The sequence below is a fragment of the Parambassis ranga genome, chromosome 19 (assembly GCF_900634625.1).
Source record: "Parambassis ranga chromosome 19, fParRan2.1, whole genome shotgun sequence".
In the NCBI taxonomy this organism is placed as follows: Eukaryota; Metazoa; Chordata; class Actinopteri; family Ambassidae; genus Parambassis; species Parambassis ranga.
In genome coordinates, this window is record NC_041039.1 from 3,025,106 (window position 1) to 3,052,458 (window position 27,353).

Below are 27,353 nucleotides of genomic sequence, written 5' to 3' on the forward strand. Positions count from 1 at the left end.
GAGAACTCCACTTGACTTTTTTCTTACATAGATATATACAAATATAGCCAAAGTTGTTCACCTCCTGAAACATACCAATGATGTTTTATGTTCTTCTATTTATATATCCAAGTGGTTTTATTTGGTTCTTTTAGTTGTTTTATTTTCTCAAATATAACCAAGTTTTTTTATTTGCCTTAACATAACCAGGTCATTTTACTTGAATCTTAACCAGTATTGTTTTACAGGCCTAACATTAACGACCTTACCCAGGTTGTTTTATTTGTCATGGACTACTGGTCCGAGTAGTCTCGGAAGTACCAGCTTCATTGCCTGTTGCTATTATTTGGGGTTTTTATGGTTTTTCTTGTCCAAATCACAACCTCTATAGAATCTAAATGTCCAGACAAAACACATCAAAAAGACACGTTACTTTGCAGCTGCACTAAATAACCCATAGAAAAAAGTAACATGAATAAGCAAAGGGTGCAATCAGACAACCAAATAGACTGCCCAAGCCTTACTGATCAAGGCCCCATGGAAACCACAAAAAACGTATTACTTAAATCCAACTTACTGTAAAATTATGCAAGCAGACTAGAGCTATAAAAACTAAAGCTCTCTCTGCTCTCACCTAGGTGTGTGGTGTGTGCACACACACACAGGGAAATGAGTGTAGATTTATCAAACGTTTCTCACGCAGCAATGACATTTTTTTTTTATTAATCAGATAAATGAATAGGTAATTAAGTCATAAGGTAATTAAGGTATTAAGTCAGTCACACACAATCACAAAATAGTTGTGGGACACCACAAACGAGAAATTATGCCCAGAGGATGAGTCGAAAAAAAGCTGCAGGAGCTCCCAAACCAGGGTTCTGAGAACAAAGCTTTGAGAGCAAAAACAAGTTTTTCTTTTCTCATGGAGTATGCAACAGCCTTAACAGCTCTTACACACACTGTTGTGGGAATTCTCATATTCTGGTGAAGAATGAATTTTCTTTGCAAAGAAAGGGCAGTCAACACGTGAGTTGTCAGAGTAAAGAAGAACTGCAAGCATCAGGAGATCCTTTGTGTGCCAGTTAGCATTTACAGTAATCAGTTTGTTTGCCCATGGTTTTCATGGTTTTGGTTTTCACTCCATTTTGAAAAAATGCAAAGCAATGGTATCGCAAATTTGGTGTGCGAAAAACGTTTACGTTTTAGTTATTTCTTATTATAGTTTCTTTTTAACAAAATACTTATTATTACTTGTGTCCCTCTCCAGGATCTGAAGAGAGTACTGTCATTCCCTCCATATCCTGGGGATTACCTGCATCCTGTAGTGTATGCCTGCACTGCAGTCATGCTACTCTGTCTGCTTGTCTCCATTGTCACATATATTGCCCACCACAGGTGAGAGAATAGCTTTCATTTAAAGCTGTCATGTGAAACTTTTGTCTCCCCATTTTTGCAAATGTAACAATAGCTGGGCCATTGGGGAGAAGGAAATATGTACGTACTTCTGATCAGACTAAAAACTGTGGGGTGGGAACCACTAAGCTGGTTAGCAACTCTTCACTCCAAGATATGTCAAAATTGTTGCTCATCCTAGTTGTATAATTGTTAGGTTGTGTCTGGGGGACTCGAAACTTAGACCTGAGTGAAAGTCTATTATTAAGGAAACAATAACTGAGTTGAAAAACACTGAAGAAACCCATAAAGGAAAGATTTGCAAAAATTAAAACACATATTACATGCCTGGAAACAATACACATGGCTAAATAGAAATAAACAACCCTCTCACTTTTTGAGCCAGCCACCAGCCGTCACCGCTCCAATTTGGAGAAAGCTGTCTTTTGGAATCTTACTAGAAGGAGAGATAGGCAAGTCGTGGAGGTTCTGTGGCTGGTATCAGTGTTTTTTTTTTCTCTTTTTTTTGGTGAAAGATACAAGTTGCTGGAGTACCTGGCAGGCTTCCTCTGGAGGTTAGACTAGGTTATCATTTCTCACGGAGGTAGTCAAAGGACCATGAGTGGCAGCAAAAACACTGATAAACTCAGAAGAGAAGTAGATCAACCAACAGTAATGAAAGTGAGATTCTCTGGCTGCGAGGAAAGTGACAAAAATGGGGGATACTGGTGAATTTAAGTTCATCATTAAATTAAAAGGTAATTCAATTCCATTTTATTTATATAGCACATTTTATAATCAGAATTGTCTCAAAGCACATCACAGAGACCCAGAGCCTGAACCCCCTTAAGAGAAACAATGGCAAGAAAAAAACTCCCTTTTAAGAGGAAGAAATCTTCATCTTCATCACATGTAGATGTACCAAAATGTATCAATTGTATTGATTTTAAGTATTTTTATAAATAATTGTTTAGATGTCAAATACTTTTTAACTCCTTTACTGAAGTCTTTCAATCAAGTTCTTTCATGGCACAATCATAAGTTTTTAAAAAAAGAACATGAATTATATTATATTATACAATTTTTTCAAATTCCTAAATATTATTAGTATGACTGTGTTTTTATTATGAATTTTATGTAAAAATATGTGCTGTGATGGAGATGATATTGTGTGGTGGAAAAGACAGCATGTGTTGGAAATGACATGTGATACAGAACATTGCTGAACAATGTTCACTTTTATTAGTTTGATTGTCTTTGCTAGGCACTTTTTTTCAAAAAGTTATAATTTTTGAAATATTAAGCAATTTTGGTGTCATTTTTAACATGGGAGTCTATGAGAGAGCCCTTCAACGAGGGTCATCTGCCAAATGTATCTCCTCCCACAAATTTTAAGCTACAGACTCCATTTTAGTCTTGAAACGCTCATTAGATGCTGCTCTATCAAACTTGTATTCAGAATTTTCTAATTCCGAATCACTTCCGCACGCCAGGCTCTCAAAGTTGGAGTGGTTTTTGAGGTCTCCTCTGCTGTTACCATGGTGACAGGCTGACACACAGAGGCATACAAAGCTCTGGATTGCTCTGATTCTCCAGCAATTCAGAGCAATCCTTCACATCAGCATTCAAAGCAATGCTGCAGCAATCAAACTTGCATTTTCTTCAGGAAATGCTCTTTTCTAGTTATCTTTAACATAAATTAACCTAAATTATTTAAATTTAAATAAATAAAATAATGCCCATTCAATCACAGTAGCTTCCCTGCTCTCTGTACTGAAACCTACAATGCAAAATGCAAAAGTTGGACCCACTCTTAGATAAAAACCAAAGGCAGTTTACAGGGATCAAACTCAAATCATAGATTTTTTCTTTATAAAATTAAATTAGTTGATCAATAAAACATTAACATTAATGACTCTTTCTGACATGGTGTAAAACTTCAGACTTCCATACGGATGCTTTCCTTTATTCTTCATGTTCAAGAACAGAGCATATTTCTGCCCAAACTGTGGGATCCAACATAATATGCCTCTTTGTAACTGGTTAAGGCTCTGGGACAAGTCTAAGAACATTTTTTTTTATTTTTTTATTTTAGATACTGTATTAATCCCAGAGGGAAATTCGTTACGGCTGCTGCACAAGCAGTGTCATACACCAACCTTCCGGTTATTGGACAACCCTGCTATCCCACTGCGCCACTGTTGCCCCAATTTTCCAGTCGGTACCAGATTATGTCCTCTCTCATTGGCCAGAAAAACCTGTTATTGCCAATATGACTCATATTGCATGGCAACATCCGGTATGATGCCTGGATAAGAGTCCCCATCCTATGTGACCACGCACCATTTCCCAATCAGTGCCTAAAGGTCTGCAATGGGCTAAGCTGTGGGGACAGGTGTGCTTGTGGATTTGAGAGTCTCGGTAGCACCTGTTACAAGTCTACTGTCTGGGGACCAAAACAATGAATTGGTTGATGACATAATAAGCTTAATATACAACATTTACAGTGATACAAGCTAAATAAATGTGCCACAACAGTGGCATTGTCAATTCCATCACAGCATGTCTTTCCCATCACAATAAAAAAATGTGATGGAAATAACTGTTGTGGAAATGACAACTTTTTTTTAAAATATCTCACGACATGTTAGCATGTTAATCACTGAGTTAGAGTTAGCATTACCTGTACTCAAAATACACAATATAAAATGCTATTTTCCTCATTATTTGTACATGCTAAGGAAATATGAGCTGTTTGGAAATGACGACCAATATACCTACTCTTGGTTTTGCAAAGATTACTTTGATTTTTTTTCTGGATTACCTTGTTTCCATTGAGTTAACTCTGCTCTCCTGGCATGAGCTCTTGTGTCACATGACAACTGCTTTGGTTGCAGGTGTAAATGTTTAAAAAATAATCCCTAAAGTTACATTTTGTGGTGTGTGGTGGAAATAACGTGTACCCCAAGGGACAGGTATTCTTTTTATGAAAAATACATTAAATACTAATATATCTTACAAACACATGATACATTTCTTTAAAATAAGGTATTTATGTGTCATTTGGCCATATAGATATTATTTGATTAAACTGATTGCAATATTATGAGGAAATGCATGGCCAGAATCTGGCTCAGGGACAAAGGTAATACAGCAAAAACCAGTCATACAAAGTCATATTTTATATTGAAAACATAATAATTCATCTATCATTATTTTTTGTAAGATCCTTTTGGTGTCAAGTAAGTGTGGCAAAAATTAAAAAACACAAATATATTTTAGTTTTCCTTTTTTTGCCAGGGACTCAAATTTCTCTGTAGTTGGAGAATCACCCTGCTAAAAGTGCTAAAAAAGAAAACAATGACCTCAGAGTTTAACAGTAAAAAAATTGGAGGTCATCCAGTCTCTTTTATGTCCTTTAGACATGCCTGTAGTTTGACTAACGGCTCTGTCCGTGCACTGAACCCTGTGGAACACTGTGATTGACCATTGTATGTGAAGAGGAAACCTCATTAACATGAACTCAGTGGAATCTGTCAGATAAATATGATTTATGCTGTCCCTGTAATCCTAATCTTATGTCCTAATCTGTGTAGTAAAATGCTGTGATCTACAGATTTACTGATGCTGGTGGTCAGCTCTTGGAGGTCAATGGACACGAAGCATTCCAGAGTTAGATTAGGATCTGTTTTTATAAGTAGCGGTGTAACCTTGGTGGTGCATGTGGAGAGATTGTGGTTGATTTGTCCTCTTAATAGTAGTGATTTTATTGGTGAAAAAGCTCATGAAGTCTTCACTACTAAGAGCTGCAAGAATACAAGGTTCCACAGAGCTGTGGCTCTTTGTCAGCCTGGCTACAGTGAGGAAGTGTTCTTGTTTTGTTCTATTAATAATGAGTAGTAAGCTGTCCTAGCTTTACAAAGGGCCTTCCTATACTTCTGTCTCTCCAAGCCCTCTGGGATTCATCTGATTTAGAGGACTGCCACTTCCTCTCCATTCTTTGTGTAGTCTGTTTCAATGATCGGATATTTGAGTTGTACCACGGAGCTAGCATCTTCGGATTTGTAGTTTTCTTCTTCAGTGGAGCAATGTTGTTAAAACTGAGTGTAATGTGTCTGCAGTGTTGTTGACAAAACAGTCAATTTAGTAATATTTAAGTTGGTACCCCCTTTAGTACTTATACATGGGACTGTGGGGAGTACTGGTGGGATTGCTGTCCTAATCAAGATGGCGCCGGGTACGGACGCCCTGGTGTTTTGGTGCGCTCTGTTTTGTTTGTTTTTGTGCACAAACTGTGTGTCTGCATGCTCTTACACCAGAGAAGAGCTCATGAACATCAGATTTACCATACCTGTGGACTTATCACCAGTTTTTTTAGCATCTGCTGCCGATTTACTACACGTTTTAGTTAAAAAGGTGAGACGCCGGCGCAGAGGGAAGAGAGCTGGTGCGCTGGTGCGCCTCCGGAGACGCGGGACGCGCACACCGTTACCTGGGATTTTTCTCTCTAACGTCCGCTCACTTAGCAACAAAATGGACGAGCTGACACTGTTGATGGGAAGGAACAGGGACTTTTTTTCATCTTGTGTGTTGTGCTTCACGGAGACCTGGCTTTGTGAACAGATACCGGACTGCGCGCTGCAGCTGGAGGGATTCCAACTCCTCCGAGCGGATCGCCACAGGGAACTCTCCGGTAAAACCAAAGGTGGAGGTGTCTGTTTCTATATCAACAGTGGTTGGTGTACTGATGTGACTGTGATCTCCCAGCACTGCTCTCCTGCTCTGGAATACTTATTCATTCACTGTAAGCCATTTTACTCTCCACGTGAGTTTGCTTCATTCATTCTGGCCGCTGTTTACATCTCGCCCGGTGCGGACGTGCACGAGGCTCAGCGTGCACTCGCGGATCAGATCCTGTGTTTGGAGCAAACATACCCGGACTCCTTAATTATTGTCCTTGGTGACTTTAATAAAGGAAACCTGAGCAAAGAACTCCCAAAGTACAAACAGCTGATCAAATGCCCGACCAGAGAGGAGAACACACTGGATCACTGTTACACCACAATAAGCGAGGCATATCGCGCAGTGCCCCGTGCTGCTCTTGGACTATCTGACCACGTGATGGTCCATCTGATTCCTGCGTACAGACAGAGGCTGAAGCTCTCCAAACCTGTGGTGAGGACATCTAAAAAGTGGACCAGCCAGGCTGTGGAGGAGCTTCGCTCCTGTTTTGAGACAACGGACTGGGAGGTGTTCAGGGCTGCCACTGATAGTCTTGATGAGTATACAGACACTGTGACGTCATATATACAGTACTGTGAGGACAGTATTGTGCCAACACGCACCAGGGTGAGTTATAACAATGACAAACCCTGGTTCACAGCTAAACTCAGACAGCTGAGGCTAGAGAAGGAGGCTGCTTACAGAAGTGGGGACAGAGACTGCTACAAACAGGCCAAGTACAGGTTTAGCAAGGAGGTGAGAAGTGCTAAATCACTGTACTCTGAGAAAATCCAGCAGCAGTTCTCTGCTAACGACTCTGCCTCTGTGTGGAAAGGACTGAGGCAGATCACCAACTACAAGCCCAAAGCCCCCCACTCAGCTGACGACCTGCAATTAGCCAACAGTCTGAATGAGTTCTACTGCCGCTTTGATGGACTATCAGCCAGCCCTGACACCTCTCCACACACCTCTCCACACCCCATCAACACGGACATCCACATCAAAGATACCCCATCAGAGTCCTCCTTGCCCCCCTCCTCCTCCCCCTCAGCTGCCCTCTCAATCCTGGAGGATGTTAACAGGCTGTTCAGGAGACTGAACCCCTGCAAGGCTCCTGGACCTGATGGTGTGTCCCCCTCCTCCCTAAGACACTGTGCAGATGAGCTGACTCCAGTGCTCACAGACATCTTTAACACCTCTCTGGAGTCATGCCATGTGCCAGCCTGCTTCAAATCCTCCACCATTGTTCCAGTTCCCAAGAAACCAAGGATCACTGGTCTTAATGACTACAGACCTGTGGCACTGACGTCTGTAGTCATGAAGTCCTTTGAGCGCCTGGTACTGTCCCACCTCAAGACCATCACAGCCCCCCTCCTGGACCCCCTGCAGTTCGCCTACAGAGCTAACAGATCTGTGGACGATGCTGTCAACCTGGCTCTTCACTACATCCTGCAGCATCTGGACTCCCCGGGAACCTATGCTAGGATCCTGTTTGTGGACTTCAGCTCTGCTTTCAACACAATCCGCCCAGCTCTCCTCCAAGACAAGCTGTCCCTGCTGCATGTTCCAGACTCCATCTGCCGGTGGATCACTGACTTCCTGACAGACAGGAGACAGCATGTGAGGCTGGGGACGAATGTCTCGGAAACAAGGACCATCAGCACCGGTACCCCCCAAGGCTGTGTACTTTCCCCTCTGCTCTTCTCCCTGTACACCAACTGCTGCACCTCCAGCCACCAGTCTGTCAAGCTGATTAAGTTTGCTGACGACACCACCCTCATTGGACTCATCTCAGACGGGGATGAGTCTGCCTACAGGATGGAGGTGGACCGTCTGGTGTCCTGGTGTGCTGACAACAACCTGGAGCTGAATGCCCAGAAGACAGTGGAGATGACAGTAGACTTTCGGAAAGTGCCAGCTCCATCACCCCCCCTCACCCTGACAGACACCTCCATCTCCACAGTGGACTCTTTCCGCTTCCTGGGTACCACCATCACCCAGGACCTCAAGTGGGAGCTCACCATCAGCTCCCTCATCAAAAAGGCCCAGCAGAGGATGTACTTCCTGCGGCAGCTGAGGAAACTCAAGGTGCCAGCCAGGATGATGGTTCAGTTCTACACGGCCATCATTGAGTCCATCCTCACCTCCTCCATCACAGTGTGGTACGCTGGGGCCACTGCCAGGGACAAGCACAGACTGCAGCGTGTTGTGCGCTCTGCTGAGAAGGTGATCGGATGCAGCCTGCCATCTATCGAGGACCTGTACGTCTCCAGGACTCTGAGGCGTGCAGGTCGGATCACAGCTGACCCTTCTCACCCTGGACACGGACTCTTTGAGCCACTCCCCTCAGGCAGGAGGTTACGGTCCATTCGGACCAGAACCTCACGCCACAAGAACAGCTTCTTCCCCTCTGCTGTTGGACTGTTAAACTGTAATTAATGCACTGCTCTGCACTGTCTTCAGAAGGTCACTTTAGTATAGTCACTGCACAATGACGACTATTTGCACTGTTTACTCCATCTTGCACTACTTGCACACGAGTACCACCTCACCGATCCATGTGGTACCTGTTACATTATTACATTATTACACTGTTCCATTCGATCATATAAGGGTCTATGTTTACCATTTCATCTGCACAGTATTTTATGTTCTGTTCATTGTATGTCTGTTACGCCATGTCTGTCATGTAAATTTAGCCTTACTTTAGTTTATTTACTTAATTTTATTTTAGTTTTTATCTTATTGCATGTTAATTATTATATGTTCTTTGTATGCACCAATCACTAAGGCAAATTCCTAGTAATGTGAACCCCCTTCACTTACATGGCAATAAACATGATTCTGATTCTGATTCTGATTCTGATTCTAAACTGTGATACGGCGTCTTCAGAGAGACATCTGCTGTAGTAGACCTTTTCCTTAGATGCTGATAGGTCTGGAAGAGTGAAATCAAATGTCATAAATGAGTGGTCTGAAAGAGCACTAGCATGTTCTTAGTATTAAGGCCGTAGGTTAGAACCAGATCGAGGGTGTGACTGTGACAGTGTGTGGGTTCATTTACTAACTAAGAGAACCCAACTGAATCTAAGAGTGAGTGAGTCTTAAGACTGTCAGGGTCGATGTCTGAATAAGCAGCAGCAGGTGAACGATACACTACGACGAGTAAAATGAGTTCTGACTTCCAGTTTCCGTGAGACAGGCTGAGAGTGACACTCTCAAAAGAACTATGAGTAGATTTAGATTTAGGATTAATCTGAAGACTGGAGTGGTAGATTAATGCCACTCCTCCTCCTCGGCCCGTGTCTCCAGGAACATGATAGTTAATATAACTAGATGGAGTTTATTGATTTAAAGCAACATATTCTTCATCTTGTAACCAAGTCTTAGTGAGACAAAATATATCAGACTGATGATCTATGATTAAGTCATTAACTACGAGCGACTTAGAGTGGAGGGATCTTATATTTAACAATCCACACCTGAGTGTTCTATTACCTTGTTTTTTTACCGGTGTGTTTTTTTATAAGGTTATTTTATATTAACAATTCTTGATGGACTGTGGGACTCTGAGAACAGCATTTACAGTATCCCATAATATCACTGCGTTTATGTGTCTGTTGTTGTTCCTTGAGTATATATGAACTTCTTCTTTTATAGTCAATCCTATACTCACAATACTACACAATACTCTGTGGAAAACTCTGGTAATACTCCAATAGTGCTACCTGGAGACACTGGCACATTATTTGGCAATCTGCCCTAGATCAGGTGTTCACATACAGCAAGCTAGGTAACTGCGTGGGGGGGCTTCACAGTGCCAGTCTTGTTAGGTACTTTGTCCCCCCTCCATCTCGCTGTACATGACATAACATCCAAGAAATGTCAAATGAATGCTTGCTACCAGAGGATATGAGTGACCTTTACTCATCATTCTTTTTCATAACATGCATTATGTGCTGGAGGACATTGGAACCAATGATGAGTTCATCATGTTGCCCTGGCACCACTAAAACAGGGACAATACACTACGACGTCATCTTAGGGCCACTGTAAGAAAATAAAATACTGACCCGGAAGAGGAAGGGGGGGTGGCTAATATTCTGAGATTAAAGTAGCAAATTTGCAAGAAAAAAACTCAGAAATTTGCATCTGTTTTTCCTAGTCAAGAATTAATTTTGCGTTTCCAAGACGTCATCTTCATTGCATGCATACGGTTTATGTGTATATGTAAACTGGATAAAATGCAACTGTTTAAACAGGGCTTTAGTTTTCATCACATGTCATGAGAGTGGTATATGCCTTCTTAAGAGGACGGCAGTGAGTATGTGTGTGTGCGTACCTGTGGTGGTGTGTGTTTGTGAGTGTGCAGGATACAGGAGAGCATATGTGTGTAGGAGTAGGAGAGAAGATTGTTAGCTTGAGAGATTTTTTCAAGCTGAGCCTGTTGGACAGACTGGGGTCTGGGCAATACTTTATGAATGCCGGTCTGAGGCCCTCTGCTAAGGGCTGTCCGGTCTCTGTATGACCGGAAGCAGTTTGGTTCGCATTGCCAGCAGTAAGTCAGACCTTTTCCCGGTGCATGTTGCACTCATGCAGGACTGCCCTTTATCACCGGTTCTAACACCACCCCACTGGTCACCTGGATTACCAACTATCTCTCAGGTCGACCACAATTTGTGAGGCTGAGGAACACCGTCTCGGACACGATAGTGAGCAGCACAGGGGCACCCCAGGGCACAGTACTGTCTCCATTCCTGTTCACACTCTATACATCGGACTTCAGACACTGCTCACAGTCCTGCCACCTGCAGAAGTTCTCGGACGACTCTGCCATTGTGGGCTGTACCAGCAGAGGTCAGGAGCGGAGTGCATGAGTGTGGTGGACAGCTTCGTGGAGTGGTGCGGACAAAACCACCTGCAGCTGAATGTCACAAAGACAAAAGACCTGGTGGTGGACTTCAGGAAGCACCAGACACTCCCAGACCCGGTCAGCATCAATAGGACCAACGTGGACATTGTGGACAGCTACAAATACCTTGGTGTACACATTGACCGCAAACTGGACTGGTCCACAAACGAGGAGGCAATATACAAGAAGGGACAGAGTCGCCTGTATCTCCTAAGGAAACTCAGGTCCTTTAACGTCTGCCAGACCATGCTGCAGATGTTTAACCACTCAGTGGTCTCATACTGCGTACTGTACTCTGATTTGGATTATAGTGACACTTATACTCTTATACTCTGTACTTAACTGCATTTAATGTAACTTGATACCTCTGGCACAAGAATTTCCTTCGGGATTAATAAGGTTTTATCTTATCTTATCTTATCTACTTGTCACCCCCGGAAGGGGGTCTAGTTCGGGAAACACAGGATTTTGTCTCTGCTTTTCGCAGATCATGAGCTTTGGGTAGCTCATGACCATAGAGATCATAGAGATTGCGAATACAAGCAGCTAAAATGAGTTTCTTTCGAAGGGTGGCTGGGCACACCTTTAGAGACAGGGTGAGAAGCTCGGTTACCTGAGCTTGGAGTAGAGCCGCTGCTCCTCCATATCAAGAGAATGCAGCTGAGGTGGCTTGGGCATCTGGTTCGGATGCCTTTTGGGCATGTCCCACTAGGAGGAGACCCTGGAGGAGACCCAGGGCGCAGTGGAGAGACTATGTCTCAGCTGGCATGCGAACACCTCAGGATTCCCGCGGAAGAGCTGGAAGCAGTGTCCAGTAAGAGCGAAGTCTGGGCGTCTCTGCTTAGACTGCTGCCCCCCAACCTGGCCCTGGATAAAGGCTGTTCCATACTCCACGAGAACATGGGATGTAGGAGTGCATGTCACACACAAAAGGTTGACAATGCAATTGTATTGCAAATTGTGCGCACAGTCGTGGTTACCTGGCCTAACGAGCTGATAATGTTCAGGGAAGAGGGCACATAGCATGACAATAGATAGAAGATCAGTGTAGCTGACTGTAGCAGACCTCTGGTCTGTGTGAGTTTAATTCTGTGAACGTGTGGATGACTGTCTGCAATAATACATCCCGTCTCCTGGTGTTTAATGTGCGCGAGCTGTCTGAACAGACACTCTCCTCTTTGCGCCATGTTTCTCCTTCCAGGAGCTGTTTGCCAGCTGCTCATCTAAACTGTCCATCGCCGCTGTCCACTTCCTCCTTCTGTCTGTGTGTTCTGCGCCTGAAGAAGCTCTTGCGCTTCTCCACATTCATCACGCTCACAATAAATTTCGACCAATCACAGCATGGTTGACGCCATGTGTCCGAGAGAACTGCACAACGGGTGGTCCGAGAGAAAAATGACGTAATTTTGTGGGCGTAACTTCGGCAGGGGGAAGGGAGTTCTCTGTTCTCGTGGAGTATGGATCCAGCTTTAGCGGTGGAAAATGGATAGATGGATGGATGGATGCTTTTCTTTGTATATTGGATATTGGGGATGTGGTTGATTTCAAATGTTGATCTTCCTGATTTTTTATAAATAAATAAATATCGTCATAAAGTAAATGATGTTCTGTATGTGAATGGTTTTCCCCTTTAATTTAACCAAATGGCACAACATATTCTTTGTTACAACCCTTTTAGTGTGTTTAACCAGCAGTTAAGTAAGACTTCTATCTTTGTAACATTAACTCTGTCCATTGTTTGCAGCGTGATCCGCATCAGCAGGAATGGCTGGCACATGCTGCTCAACTTCTTCTTTCACACAGGACTGACATTTGGAGTTTTTGCCAGCGGCATCAATCAAATCAACCTACCTATTGTGTGTCAGATTGTAAGTGTTTTTTTGTTTGTTTGTGTTTTTTCTAGCTTTCATGCTGTCTGTTTAAAATATGCCTGTTTGGATGAAAAAGCTAGAATTAGTTTAGTTTATTTATGCGAATTCCAATGGGGACAAAATGCAGGTGGCAGCAACTAAAGATAAAAAAATGGATAAAAAAAAAACAAATTAAGCTATTGCTGTATAGTGCCAATAATAGTGATTTCAGTGTTGTACAGGGTCAAATGAACCTTTGTAGATTTCCACGTAACTTTTCATGTTACTCCATGTACTGACCTGGATGTGTGGGAAACCTGGCCACTAGGTGTGTGACCTCTAACCCAGGGCTGGCCCCAGGGGTATTTCCTGAACTCTGATTAGGATGGGCCCTGGGCTTGTCCAAGTATTTTAACTGTAAAACACCAACATCATGTACAATTGTGATTAAAAAAAAATCATTCATCAGGGTCTTATATATGTAAAGACTCAGACTGTCTCAACCAACACTGTCAAATATCTGGAGGAAGGCTAAAGTAATAGCCAGAGAAACCTGACAAGGATTTAACACTCGCTGAAAAACAATCACCCAATATCCTTGCTAAGCATTTGCTACAAACTGCTGGAATGGCTGCTCCTGCAGTGCTTCTCCATCATCTGAGAGTACAGTATGTTAAGTCCAGACAAGGCAGGATTCTGCAAAGAACACAGTACCTGCAACCAAAGCCAACAAAATGGACAAAGTTGTGGTAAAAATACCAGTATCCACCGACGCGACAGCGTGTAGAGTATGTGTATTTCTGAAAGAGAGTGTGTGTGTGTGTGTGCACGTGTGCATCAAAAAAGCAACAAGTCAACTGTCAATGTCAATGTCAATGTCAGCTTTATTTATATAGCACATTTATAAGGGCGTCGCCCACCAAAGTGCTTAACATTAAAATACATAAAATAAACTCAAACTGATGAAATACATAAAAGAAATAAACTGCAGTAAAATACAATAAAACAAAGATAAAATCATAAAACATAAAATCCCCAAGAGCTGCCAATCAGGCAAAGGCCAAGGTGAATAAGTAAGTCTTAAGTAGAGATTTAAAAGTGGTGAGGCCATTTGCCGACCGCATAGCTAGAGGCAGAGCGAAGGCCCGTTCACCTCTAGTTTTTAAAAGAGATCGGGGGACCTCCAGAGCCATTTGGTTAGCAGACCTAAGAGCTCTGGAGGGCCGATGTAATACCAGGAGGGCTGATAAATAGTCCGGGGCCAGCCCATGCAAGCACTTAAAAACAAATAAAAGAATCTTAAAATCAATTCTGTACTTCACCGGTAGCCAGTGAAGTGAGGAGAGCACTGGCGTGATGTGCTCGCGCTTTTTTGTCCCGGTGAGAAGGCGAGCCGCTGCGTTTTGGACCAGCTGCAGACGGTGAAGCTCTGACTGTCCAATTCCAATATATAGGAAGTTACAGTAGTCTAAGCGAGAGGTTATAAAAGCGTGGATGACTTTCTCTAAGTCACTCTGACTAAGGTCTTTACCTTAGCAATAAGCCTTAGCTGAAAGAAGCTGGACTTGACCACTGAGCTCACCTGCTTGGCCAATTTAAAAGCACCATCTACAATCACCCTGAGATTCCTTGCATGAGTTTGTATGTTTGGCGCCAGTGGGCCAAGGGAGCTGGCAAGGACCTGGACTAGGTCGGGGCGACCAAACAAGACAACCTCAGTTTTGTTTTCGTTTAATTTCAGAAAGTTTAGGTCCATCCATTTCTTAATATCATTCATGCAGTTTAGTAGTGATTGGAGGGAATCTTTGGCAGAAACGCTAAGGGGCAAATACACCTGCACGTTGTCAGCAAAACAATGGGGATGCTGTGCTTCCTGAATATGGACCCCAGGGGTAGCATGTACAGAGAGAACAACAGCGGGCCCAGAACCGACCCCTGGGGCACCCCGCAGGTCAGAGGGGCCACTGAGGAAGAAAACTGCCCTATCTGAACTGAGAAGGATCTGTCTGTCAGATAGGATTCAAACCACTTTAGGGCAGTGCCTTTTATGCCAACATAGTGCTCTAAGTGAGCCAAGAGAATCCTATGGTCTACCGTGTCAAAGGCCGCTGTCAGGTCGAGGAGAATTGAGAAACAGTTGCCAGAGTCAAGGGTTAGTAAGAGATCATTAAAAACTTTTAAAAGAGCAGTTTCAGTGCTGTGGAGAGGCCTAAAACCAGATTGAAACAGTTTACAGACATTGGCTGTTTTTAAAAATTCTTGGATTTGAGTAAGAACAGCTTTCTCTAAAACCTTTGACATAAAAGGGAGCTTGGAAATTGGTCTAAAATTGGTTAAAACCGAGGGGTCTAGGCTGCACCGTGGCATGTTTAAAAGAGGATGGAACAGAACCAGAGCTCAGACACAGATTTACAACTGTGCAGAAGACCTCTTTAAAAAGACGGGATGGAATGCTGTCAGATTGGCAAGTGGCAGGCCGTAAATTTTTAACAATCTCAGTGAGGTGAGATAGAGACAGGCTTGAATTTGTCAAAGACAGCGGAGCTGGGAGAAAGAGCTGAGGGGTCCTGGGCAGACTGCGAGAGCGGGTGTCTAATTGCTAAAATTTTAGCAATAAAAAATTCCTTAAAAGCCTCGCACAGAGTAGGAGACGGCTCAATACTGACAGCATCACATGGATTCACCAGAGAATCAAACACATTAAAAAGAACCTTAGGCTTATGAGCATTTGCAGACACAAGTGCGGAGAAATATTCTGTCTTTGCAGCTTTAACAGCCTGCTGGTATGATGTGAGATCGTTTAGGAGGAGATCCCACGAAATTTTAAGTTTGTCCTTTTTCCATCTCCTCTCTGCCCTCCTACATGCGCGTCTGAGTGCACAAGTTGACTCATTGAGCCAAGGCTGTTTCTGCGGCCTTACAGGCTTGAGAGTCATGGGCGCGATTGAATCCAAAATCTCAGAGCAAAGTGAATCAAACATCATTACACAATCGTCCACACTGTGGCTGCTAAGATCAAGGGAATATAAAAAGGAGTTTTTAAAAGCAGCAGTAAACAGCTGGGGAGTTGAGGGGTTAAAAACACGGAGACGGCGAACGGGAGCGGTGTTCATGGTGGCGGGTGCAGGCACAGAGAGGGAGAATAACACAGGTAGATGGTCAGATAAGAGGGAGTGTCCAATTTCAGTTATCTGTACATCCAGTCCATATGACAACACAAGATCCAGAGTGTGGCCTTTCTCATGTGTCGGCTCCAAAATGGACTGCGTGAGATTAAAAGAGTCAATGGCACTCAGAAAGTTTCTGACCAGAGGTCTGCTCTCACAGCAGACATGCACATTAAAATCACCAACGATCAGAAAGTGATCATATTTAAGAGTGACACCCGACACAAAGTCCGCAAAGTCCCGAACAAAGTCTTTGTTAATTTTTGGTGGGCTATAGACCACCGCACAGAGAACAGTCACGGGGAGCTTTACCTTGAAGAGTTGCAGCTCTCAGCTGGAGTAACTGACAGCCGGAGATTGTTGGCAGTGGAATGAGGATTTAAATATCGAAGCCAGTCCTCCTCCTTTGCCAGTGGTATGTGGGGAGTTAAAATAATTACATACAGCGGGGAGCAGCTCCGAGAAAAGTACCAGTTCTCCTTCACGTAGCCAAGTTTCCGTCAGGAACATAAAATCCAGTTTACGCGAGGTAAAGAAGACGTTCAGGAGAAAAGTTTTGTTGGTGACGGACCTCACATTCAGCAGCACCAGATTTAAATTAAGAGTGCCAGTTGAGGGCGAAGCAAGCTTCAGTGAGTGGAGATTCTGATGATCCACGCCACATCGGATCCATCGGGCCCTGATCGCCAGCAAGTGTAGAGCAGGATCATCCAGCAAAAGCAGATCACGACCAGGCACGCGAGCAGATCTCAGGAGAGCCTTGATCCTCACCCGGACGCCACCGCGTTTCCCCCGTCTCCTTCGGCGTTTCTTGCGAGTGAGATACACAGGAGGGCGCCTCAGGAAGGCCGGTATTTCCTCAAGGAACGGAGGAGAGCTAGTCACCGGGTCAGTTTTAAGCTGATTGTAGAAGCATCCGATCTCAAGCAGAGTTTGCCGATCGTATGTGAGAAGCGAGAACACTTGACAGCACAGGTAAAGCAGCATCCACATCAAAAACACAGAGCACAGCGACAGACGGCCAGCAGCAGAACACCCTAGCGCCATCTTGCCAGCAGGATGCAGAAATTTCAGAAATTTCACCTCAACCTCATTTATGTTCATCTTGTCTTCACGTCAACCTATTTGGTGTGATATTGGAGGTGGGAGAACTGCTCAGTGGATCATGTTTGCGTCCCTCGACAGCATAGGCCTACAGCAGCTGCTTAAGGCTAAGAGATTAATAGCCTTATTCTACCTATGGCTGTAGCCATATCAACAAGTGACTGTATCTTTGCCTTACAAACTATACTTTAGACTGGCTATACTGATCTTAAAGGTGGAGGTGTTCCCGAACCAAAATTGATAGCTGGTTCCATAGTAGAGGTGCCTGACATCTAAAGGCTTATCCTCACATTCTACATTTATGAATTCTGAGAGCTACACGTAAACCTGCACTTTGTGATCAGAGTGATCTATTAGCTATATATGGGACTATTAAATCCTGCAGGTATAGTGGAGCTAGTCCATTAAGAGCCTTGTAGGTAAGGAGAATAATTTTGAAGTTCATTCTTGATTATACTGTAAGCCAATGAAGAGCCAATGGAGATATATGATCCTTTTTGGTGATTTATGTCAATTCCTGGTACTAAAACATAATGTTTTGGGTTCTGCATCTTGGTTAGAGTCAGTAGACATGCGTAAGGGGAGCCGTGAAACACAATCAGCCATGTACACTCAACAAAAATATAAACGCAACACTTTTGTTTTTGCTCCCATGTTTCATGAGATGGACTTGAAGATCTAAACTTCATTCCAGATACACAATATTACCATTCCTCTCAAACATTGTTCACAAATCTGTCTAAATGTGTAATAGTGAGCACTTCTGCTTTGCTGAGATAATCCATCCCACCTCACAGGTGTGCCACATCAAGATGCTGATCTGACATCATGATTAGTGCACAGGTGTACCTTAAACTGCCCACAATAAAAGGCCACCCTGAAATGTGCATTTTGTTTCTGCTTTATTGGCGGTCTGGGGACTCAGAACCAGTCAGTATCTGGTGTGACCACCATTTGCCTCATGCAGTGCAACACATCTTCTTCGCATAGAGTTTATCAGATTGTCTATTGTGGCCTGTGGAATGTTGGTCCACTCCTCTTCAATGGCTGTGCGAAGTTGCTGGATATTAGTGGGAACTGGTGCACGCTGTCGTATACGCCGGTCAAGCACATCCCAAACATGTTCAATGGGTGACATGTCCGGTGAGTATGCTGGCCATGCAAGAACTGGGACATTTTCAGCTTCCAAGAATTGTGTACAGATCCTTGCAACATGGGGCCGTGCATTATCTTGCTGAAACATGAGGTGATGTTCATGGATGTATGGCACAACAATGGGCCTCAGGATCTTATCACGGTATCTCTGTGCATTCAAAATGCCATCAATAAAATGCACCTGTGTTCTTCGTCCATAACAGATGCCTGCCCATACCATGACCCCACCACCACCATGGGCCACTCGATCCACAACATTGACATCAGCAAAGCGCTCACCCACACGACGCCACACACGCTGTCTGCCATCTGCCCTGAACAATGTAAACCGAGATTCATCCGTGAAGAGAACACCTCTCCAACGTGCTAGACGCCATCGAATGTGAGCATTTGCCCACTCAAGTCTGTTACGGCGACGATCTGGAGTCAGGTTAAGACCCCGATGAGGACGACGAGCATGCAGTTGAGCTTCCCTGAGATGGTTTCTGACAGTTTGTGCAGAAATTGTTTGGTTATGCAAACCAATTGTTTCAGCAGCTGTCTGAGTGGCTGGTCTCAGACGATCTCGGAGGTGAACCTGCTGGATGTGGAGGTCCTGGGCTGGTGTGGTTACTCGTGGTCTGCGGTTGTGAGGCCGGTTGGATGTACTGCCATATTCTCTGAAACGCCTTTGGAGACGGCTTATGGTGGAGAAATGAACATTCAATGCACGAGCAACAGATCTGGTTGACATTCCTGCTGTCAGCATGCCAATTGCACGCTCCCTCAATGCTTGTGGCATCTGTGGCATTTTGCTGTGAGACAAAACTGCACATTTCAGGGTGGCCTTTTATTGTGGGCAGTTTGAGGTACACCTGTGCACTAATCATGATGTCAGATCAGCATCTTGATGTGGCACACCTGTGAGGTGGGATGGATTATCTCAGCAAAGCAGAAGTGCTCACTATCACACATTTAGACAGATTTGTGAACAATGTTTGAGAGGAATGGTAATATTGTGTATCTGGAATGAAGTTTAGATCTTCAAGTCCATCTCATGAAACATGGGAGCAAAAACAAAAGTGTTGCGTTTATATTTTTGTGTAGTTTAAGGCACCTGAATGATAAACATCATAGTCAAAACACAGCAGGTGTGCTGTTGATGTGTGCGGAGGGTGAAACGTTGTCCCCACAGGTTTGTTCTCCATTTCTCTGCAGCCCACACAAAAGGAAAAAGAGCAAAAACTGCACTAAGAGTACCAGTTCAGAATCCTTAAGTTTAAGACAGCGTCCAGGACTTACCATAATCATGTTCGGCAGCTGTTCTGCTGTAAACAATAGGGTCCTCTAGGTAGATTTGGACACCTGGGATGCCTTTAAAATTATGGATGCCCATAATTTGAAAAGCTGTCAGAGCAGATGCAAGGCCATAAGGGACTCTGCAGAACCTGAAAATGCCATCATGTGTAATAAATGCAGTTAAATCTCTGCTATCTTCATGTAGGGGAAGTTGGTAGTATGTGTTAGCCAAATCAAATCTTTGCACCTTGCAAGTTTGTAAACAGTTTATCATTACATTACATTAGGCAATGGGTTCAACGGATGAACATGGGTCTCTCAAGTAAAGCACGGTCATTTTAGGCATCTGCACTTCACACACAGTTGTGGGAGCACAAGGCTTGCTAGGAGTGCTCTGTTTATATTTTGTTTTAAAAGTAGGGGTGGCCGATAAATATCGATAGTATCGATACCGATACCAAAGTTAGGATCAGTAATTACTCGATACTAACGTGATGAGATCGATATTTCTGTGGACGTTTCTCTTACGTTCAGCAATATTACTTGCATTTACTCGCAGTGCAGACAGCGCTCCTCTCTCACTCTGCTCAGTGCGCAGGCACACTCCGCCCCTCACCCTCCTTCTCTACTCTGCCAGAGCAGACGGAGCTCCTTATTGGCTGTAAAGTTCAGCTAGCGCCCTGGAGATGGCAGAGAGAAAGAGGAGTGCTGTTTGGATTTATTTCACAGTGACAGACATAGAAGAAGCAACTGCTACTTGTGAGGTGTGCAGGAAAGCAACATGCCACTTTGGTAACACAACTAATTTACACAGACATAAAGCAGCAGATCCCAAAGACCTCGAGCTGCAGAGGGAGGAGGAAGAGGCAGATCTCCTCGCTACTCGTTTTACTGCAAAAACACTCATGAATATCCAGGTAGATGATTTAAAGAAGTGAAAGTTCAGACTGAGTAATCTGCAGCATTAATAATGGTGTCTTTCTAAGTGTGGTGATAAGACATGTAATTTTAGCAGAATAACTGAACTGTCATCATAAATCACCAGCTGAAATAAATCTCGTTTTACTCAAATTCCAATATATATAATTATGCTTTTGTGATAACTGTTGAAGGATCTTTATTCTTTATATTTAGGCTACATGCAGATAGGTGTTAGACTTTTATAAAAATTATCACCTACATGATTCACATCAAGAGCCATGGCTGTCACAAGGAGCATCACTGACATGATTGTTAAGTTATAATTCCAGTTATACAGTTCTGCACTTTTTTTGCAGCTTGATTTACTTAACAAATGTTTCTTGTGTATTATTATTCTGCTAAACATGAGCAACTAATTTAAGGAAAAAAAAAAACAATTCTATGATCATGAAATTAATACCGATATTGGCAATGAGTAGAAGATCCGCTGTCCTTCCATTCCCAAGCAAGTGGGAACCTCCGGGGCTCAGACTTGAAGTCCATGCAAAATTGTCAAAAACTGTATTTCACGACGCAACCACTAGGGGCTGGCTCCAGATGCAAGTCGTTTCCCATAGACTCCCATATTAAAATGGCCAACTTCACAGCAGAAATAAACATGTTTACAGCCTGGTACAAACAGGCAGTTGCCGTATCACAGCACAAGTTTTCTGCTTCCACGATCATCTGACCCCCTCAACTCTGCTTATGCTCCCCCTCTTTATCCGTATTTGGAGTTTTTCAGCAGTCGGAGCATTCTAGAGCCTCCCACCAAGCCTCAAAAGAACTCTTAAGAGTGACATCACAGAAGCTTTGTCCGTGCTTCAGGCCATGCATTCCCTGTTGCATTAATCACCAGCAAGTAGTTGTTGAATATCCGCATCCCTGGTTCTCCAGGGCACGGTAAAAACATTGGTGGTGGGGGCACATATGCAGCGATAGCTAGTACATAGAAAAACACATTGGTTCTCGTTGCCAAAAATGTTATATGTTTTGCAGAAGAATCACAAACAGCATAAAATAACGACGTGCATCTCAAGCATCAATTGTGTAGTATTCTCTCATTTTCCAGTGCCTCTTGAATACCCTGTGGAGACAGTGTCAACTAGATGAATTGAGCACTGTAGTGCAGTGTACTGTCTTTGGTGCAGTAGATGGTGAAATGTGGAGAATCTGGACATGCTGGATAGAGATAGAGTCTTGGTAAAGGTGAAAAGTTTGTCGCTTTAAGTGAACGGAATATGTTTCTCCCTCAGCACATACTGTATGCGGCGGATTAGTTTCTGTCAAGAGCGGGCAATAGAGGAGGTTTGTAGGTGTGTGCATAGGAAGCATTAATAATGTGGGGGGGGCCTTCTGTGGGTGGGTGGTGAAAAAAAATACATTAGTATATTATGAAATATAATATAATAATATGAAGAGTTGCGATTTCCTGCAGATTTTAACAGGTTGTTAAACTATTTTACCTACAGAAGTAAAATATTAAACTTAATGACTATTTCAGAGACAGATTCAACAAATACTTGAATGTGAACAGTTTTGTAAACCATACTGGTGGCACTACACTAACAGATTATACAAAGCCTCTATATCTGCCGCCTTCTCTCATTTACAGAGACAAAAACCTGGCAAATTTCCCTCATGTCCACCTGATAGAGTTTTCCCATAATCACTCACCTCAGCAATAGCACATCCTCCACTGGCCCTACATGATGGCCCTGCCTCTGACTCACTCTCAGTACCGACCTCAAATATGGAGTAGAGAGAGATGGGGATGGATTGTGCTTTACTTTTCATTAACAACCAATATAAGTGAGCTTTAATATATATATATATATATATATATATATATATATATATATATATATATATATATATATATATATATATATATCATCAATGAAATAACATCAGCATATGTTGATTTAACACAGTGGTCTTCACATTTGAGTTTCAAAAACTTGTTGGGCCGTGAACGAAACTCTGCTTAATGCAGATAATACAGAAACACTAAAGATACTAACTTACAAAAACACGCATGTCTTTATTTTTATTTGCTTATAAAACCGCTTAATTCACAACAAACCTTGTGGATGTGTTTATAATGATGCACTGCCTTATCCGCTACATCAGTGTTTTCCTGTTCATATAATGCACCACTGTGCCCAGACGGGGCTGATATCTTATCTTATCTTGCTGATAAGAATAGGAGCAGGCGGCTATGTGCACTGGCTAGGTGAGGCTAACGCTAGCAGGCTAACAGGAGCTAACCTGGCCTCATTACAATATGGGTTAATGCTGAAAACAACTCTAACTCTCCGTGTCTTTGTTAGGAATCTCCTCGTGTCCATTGTGGTTGGGGAGGGAGCAGAAAAGGCAAACAACATGTCGTCAGACACATAATACCTCTACTGTAACTGAAAGTAAACAGAAGCTTCCTCCCAACTTTTTTAAGTTGATTTAACATCAACCTAATGTCACCTGGGGCCATGTGACAAAACAGTAAGGCTTTAGCATGAGTTGGACTTTGTGGGATGACACTGACGTTACCCCCTCCAGCTTTGACCAGCACTGACTCTGTGGTGTTTTATGCTCGCTCGAAGAAAGCCACTGGCTTTGTTGCTCTGTTACTATAGTAATGGTATTGCAGCGCTGTGGTAACCAGGAAAACATGGAGTGGTTTCAGCGGTAAGGTTATTCTCTTATGAACCAAGTGGAATGGAGTTTTTTCACAAGCAGTCGAACAGTCTTAGGTGGAGTTTCCTACTCAGTAAATGTGGGGGGGTCCAAACGGGTCATTTTAAAATGCGTGTGTGTGTGTGTGGGGGGGGGCAGCTATGCCTATGGTAGTATAAAAAGTTGGAACTGTAATGCAATGCACTCATTTAGGCAAAAAAAAAAAAACATGTTCACAATGTGTTTTTTGTTTTTTTGAGGACCCTATCTGCACTGTTCTGCTGTGCCCTGAACAATGTTATGGAATACATTTACACAATGATCTCTACCTGTCTATCTGTGATAGGTTGGGATTGTGCTCCACTATGCTTCTTTGTCTACCATGCTATGGCTGACATTTACTGCTAGAAACATCTGTAAAGATGTGTCCAAAGACCAACCTCAGCCCCAGGAGAGGAATGGGCTGGCAAAGACTCGCACTAAAGCAACTGTTCTCAGGTGAGCTATGACCAGGTGCAGTGACAACCCTACTAGTGCTAATGTTATTATTAAATAACTATTGAGATATGTGTGAACTCTGGAGGCTCACCTACAATTCCTGCAAAAAAAATGGCAACAAATTGAAAACTGCAAATTGTAGCAATCATTTGAGATGCATTCTTATTCTACAATAATATTCTCTCTGTCTGTTCAGATTTTACCTTCTTAGTGATGGAATACCATTTCTAATTGTCGGAGTTACTGCTGCTTTTGGTATGGATAACTATGGTAGCAGGGATGACGCCTTATAGTAAGTATTTATTGTTTTTGAGTAACAACGTTTTCATTCATTTTTTAATATTACACAAAAGGTTATGTGTCTTTTGCAGTTGTTGGATGGCATGGAAACCAAGCCTGGGAGGTTTTTATGTCCCCATGAGTGTTCTTGTCATAGTCATGTCTATGTACTTCTTGCGCACCTACATCTACCTAAAGCAACATCCTGAAAGGAGATACGAGCTGCGGGTTCTGAGTGAGGAAGAGCAGCAGTTGTCATCCAGTGAGTTAAACCATCACTGCCACATTGACACCAGGGGGGTCTCAGTGCCTCCAGGAAATTGTCAACCATGTCACTCAGCTGTGTCAGTATTGGCCAATGAGCACTCATTTAAATCTCAGCTCCGGGCCACAGCCTTTACCCTCTTTCTATTCCTTGCTACATGGGCTTTAGGCGCAATGGCTGTATCACTGGGACATTTCTTGGATATGATATTCAGTTGCCTCTATGGAGCTTTTTGTGTCACTCTAGGACTCTACCTTCTCATTCAGCACTGTGCTAAACGTGATGATGTGTGGCACCAGTGGTGGGCTTGTTGCCTGTTCAAGTCCAAGACAGGGGTCAAAAATGGGGATGGACAAAATCAGAGGCAGGGCTTTCAGCCACACTGCCACCAGAACTCCCATTGCTCAGGCAAGCAGCAGTTGGTTTCTCCTTACCTTATGCAGAGCCCCAAAATAACACCACCTCCCCAGAGCCCAGCACCAACTCACACAGATTCATGCTGTATGGCTGTGATGAGTCCCAGCAGTACATCCCCCATCCCTTCACACATTAACTCACCATGTCCACAGTCACTTCCTGATGGGCTTCCATTTCCAACTCCTCCTTTACAGAGCTGCCTCACTGAAAGAACAAAATCCAGCTCATTTAGTCTCCCCCGCCTATGCCTCCAGAACTATCATTCTCACATGAATTCCACCAGCATGGATGGGAGTATGCATAGCTCTCACATGGACGGCAGTCATACTATGCATCAATGTGAAGACTTACCACTGGTTCCCAATAGCACACACCTGGATCTCCAGGTTTCCTGCCTCACCCCTCCCTTGGATAATCAGTTGGCTTCCTGCCACAGCTTACAACGACAGACCTCCTGCCAAAGTATACAAGAGTCTATAACTTCCTGCCAAAGTCATGCCCACAACATGCATGACAGCATCACTTCCTGTCACAGCCTCCTCCTGCCCTCTCATGTAGTCCATACTTGCCAGTGGCATGTATGCAACTCAGCCAATCACTCTTCTTGTGAGAAACCTGATCCCTTCACCATGCAACATCAGCAAGATCGTGCCACTTACATCTGCAAATCAAAAACAGCAGAGAAAGACAAGGAAAATCACTATCTAGAGGTAGAGCAGAAAGGTTTTCCAAGAAATACCCTGCCTCGGCAGCATGCTACTGTCAGTCGGCGAGGACCCATTGGCCGTAACAGGAGCTTACAAGAAGATGCCCTCTTTGGCTCAGATGCTACAGGGAACATGTGGACTGGGCGTTGGAAGAATGAAACCCCTGTATAGTCTTTTCACTCTTGGAGTAGCCATACCTAACACGAACACTGTACTCAAATTACTTTCAAGTGTGTGGATCTCGTCTCCACCTTTGCCCTTTTTGCACAAATGAGTTTTTAGTGAGTTTTTTAAAATATTTCAGGTCCCTTTATGACATGGTGTGTTAAGACTGAGTACATTTTTTATTAGTAAAAATATTAATGTGCAGAAAAGGTTCACTGATGAATTAATATTCTTAATAATATTCTTAATTTGCGTAGTCTAAGTAAGCAGTAAAAATTCAATGAATTGTGTTTTATGACAAGCAGATCTGGAAAAAAGTGGAAAAAAAACATCTAAACCCAATCAGCTTTGTTTTTCTGAAAGTGGCAAATGGGTAATAAACTTATAATTTAGGATTACAATTTAAATTGAAATGCAATAGCTCATAAACAATGTAGCCTGATGCAAATTTCTTTCAATTGAATTATTTAAAGTGAAAGTTTAAATTGCATTTTGTATTTTTTTTATTTTGTTTTGCCTGCTCAGTGTTGGACACTATTTAATACATTTAGCATAAATGGCACCTATCATATATTCTTCACAACATTTATTTGTAGAGCCATTTACAACTCAAAAGTGACCCAAGTGACAATACAGAACAATAAGGCAGTTACCAGACAATAGAATTTGACAAGATACAATAAAATACAAGAAGTGTCACTGCTAGGTGTTAAAAGCCAGTCTGACCATTTAAAAAAAGATCCAGATCTATGATGGTGAACATGTCGGGGGTTAATGTGTTCCACAGTCTGGGATCAGCCACAGAGAAGGCCAAATAACTTCCTCCAGTGCTTGTACCTGGTCCTCGGGACTTGAGCAGTAGTTGATTTTATAATTTCAATGCTCTGTTAGGGTTGCAGATAGCAAGCATTTCTGAAAGGTATGGTGGAGCAAGGCTGTTCATAACAAACAATAACATTTTAAAACTCCAAAAGAAACTGGGAGCCAGTGCAGAAACTGGGGTGATGTGCTGACATCGTGAACTTCTGCTGGTATGCCACCAAATATTTTTACTTCATTAACCAACAAATGTTCCTGTTGCTTTACGATACACATATTTTCAAAGCTGTTGGTAAATTAAACTGGGTCTTTAATTGATTAAATTTTTAAATATCTTTATATGTATACATGGTATAATTTTAAAGAGATAACACATTTGAAATCATATTTAAATCTCTGTGAGCATGTTTGTGTTCTATGAGTGTGCAACAGTGCATGAATAAGTATATATAAATATTGTGCATTTGTGCTATATGTGTTGTCATTATGGAATCACCATTGTACAACTATATTATCTTGACAGAGATTAATTTATTTAATCTATTTTGTATTTATTAATTTCTTTATTTATACTGCCAACATGTTTGACAAATATTGCACTGCTCTGGTGACATGGATATTCCAGCGCAGTGCTAATTGAACAAGAATTTTCTAGTTTTTTTAGTTTTTTGTTTTTTTTTAACCAGATTTCACTGTGATGAAAAACTACATAGTTTGTAGCACCATACAAACTCTAACTCAGGTATTAGAAGGTCAATTAAAAATTGTCTCTAAATGTTTTTTAACCTGCAATAGTTATAGCAAAGACATATAAAGAAATCAGCCTCATTTTCAGTTTGATAAAGAAAGTCTAAATTGGGCATATGTTTCAAGTCAGTTCTGCAAAGCCAACATGTACTGCTTTCATCATAATATGCTGTGCTATAATTCATACATCACTGACTAGTACAGTGTGGAAGAAAAGTGATGAACAATTACACAATCCTTACTGTTGCTGTATTTCTGTCA

The 27,353-nt window shown here is 42.6% G+C and overlaps 1 protein-coding gene across 1 annotated transcript; it reads left to right on the forward strand.

Moving 5' to 3' along the window:
* Nucleotides 1-1,132: 1,132 nt before the first annotated feature.
* On the forward strand, nt 1,133-25,532 carry adgra1a (adhesion G protein-coupled receptor A1a). The gene is made up of 6 exons (XM_028430315.1): nt 1,133-1,159; nt 1,247-1,374; nt 12,750-12,873; nt 23,542-23,693; nt 23,890-23,985; nt 24,065-25,532. The coding sequence occupies exons 1-6, from the start codon at nt 1,133-1,135 to the stop codon at nt 25,530-25,532; spliced, it is 1,995 nt and encodes a 664-aa protein (XP_028286116.1).
* The last annotated feature ends 1,821 nt before the right edge of the window (nt 25,533-27,353 follow it).

Coding starts and splice junctions, on each gene's coding strand:
- adgra1a (XM_028430315.1), top strand. CDS start 1,133: ATGCAAAGCAATGGTATCGCAAATTTG. Junction 12,874..23,541: donor TACCTATTGTGTGTCAGATT/GTAAGTGTTTTT, acceptor TATCTGTGATAG/GTTGGGATTGTGCTCCACTA. Junction 23,986..24,064: donor AGCAGGGATGACGCCTTATA/GTAAGTATTTAT, acceptor TGTCTTTTGCAG/TTGTTGGATGGCATGGAAAC.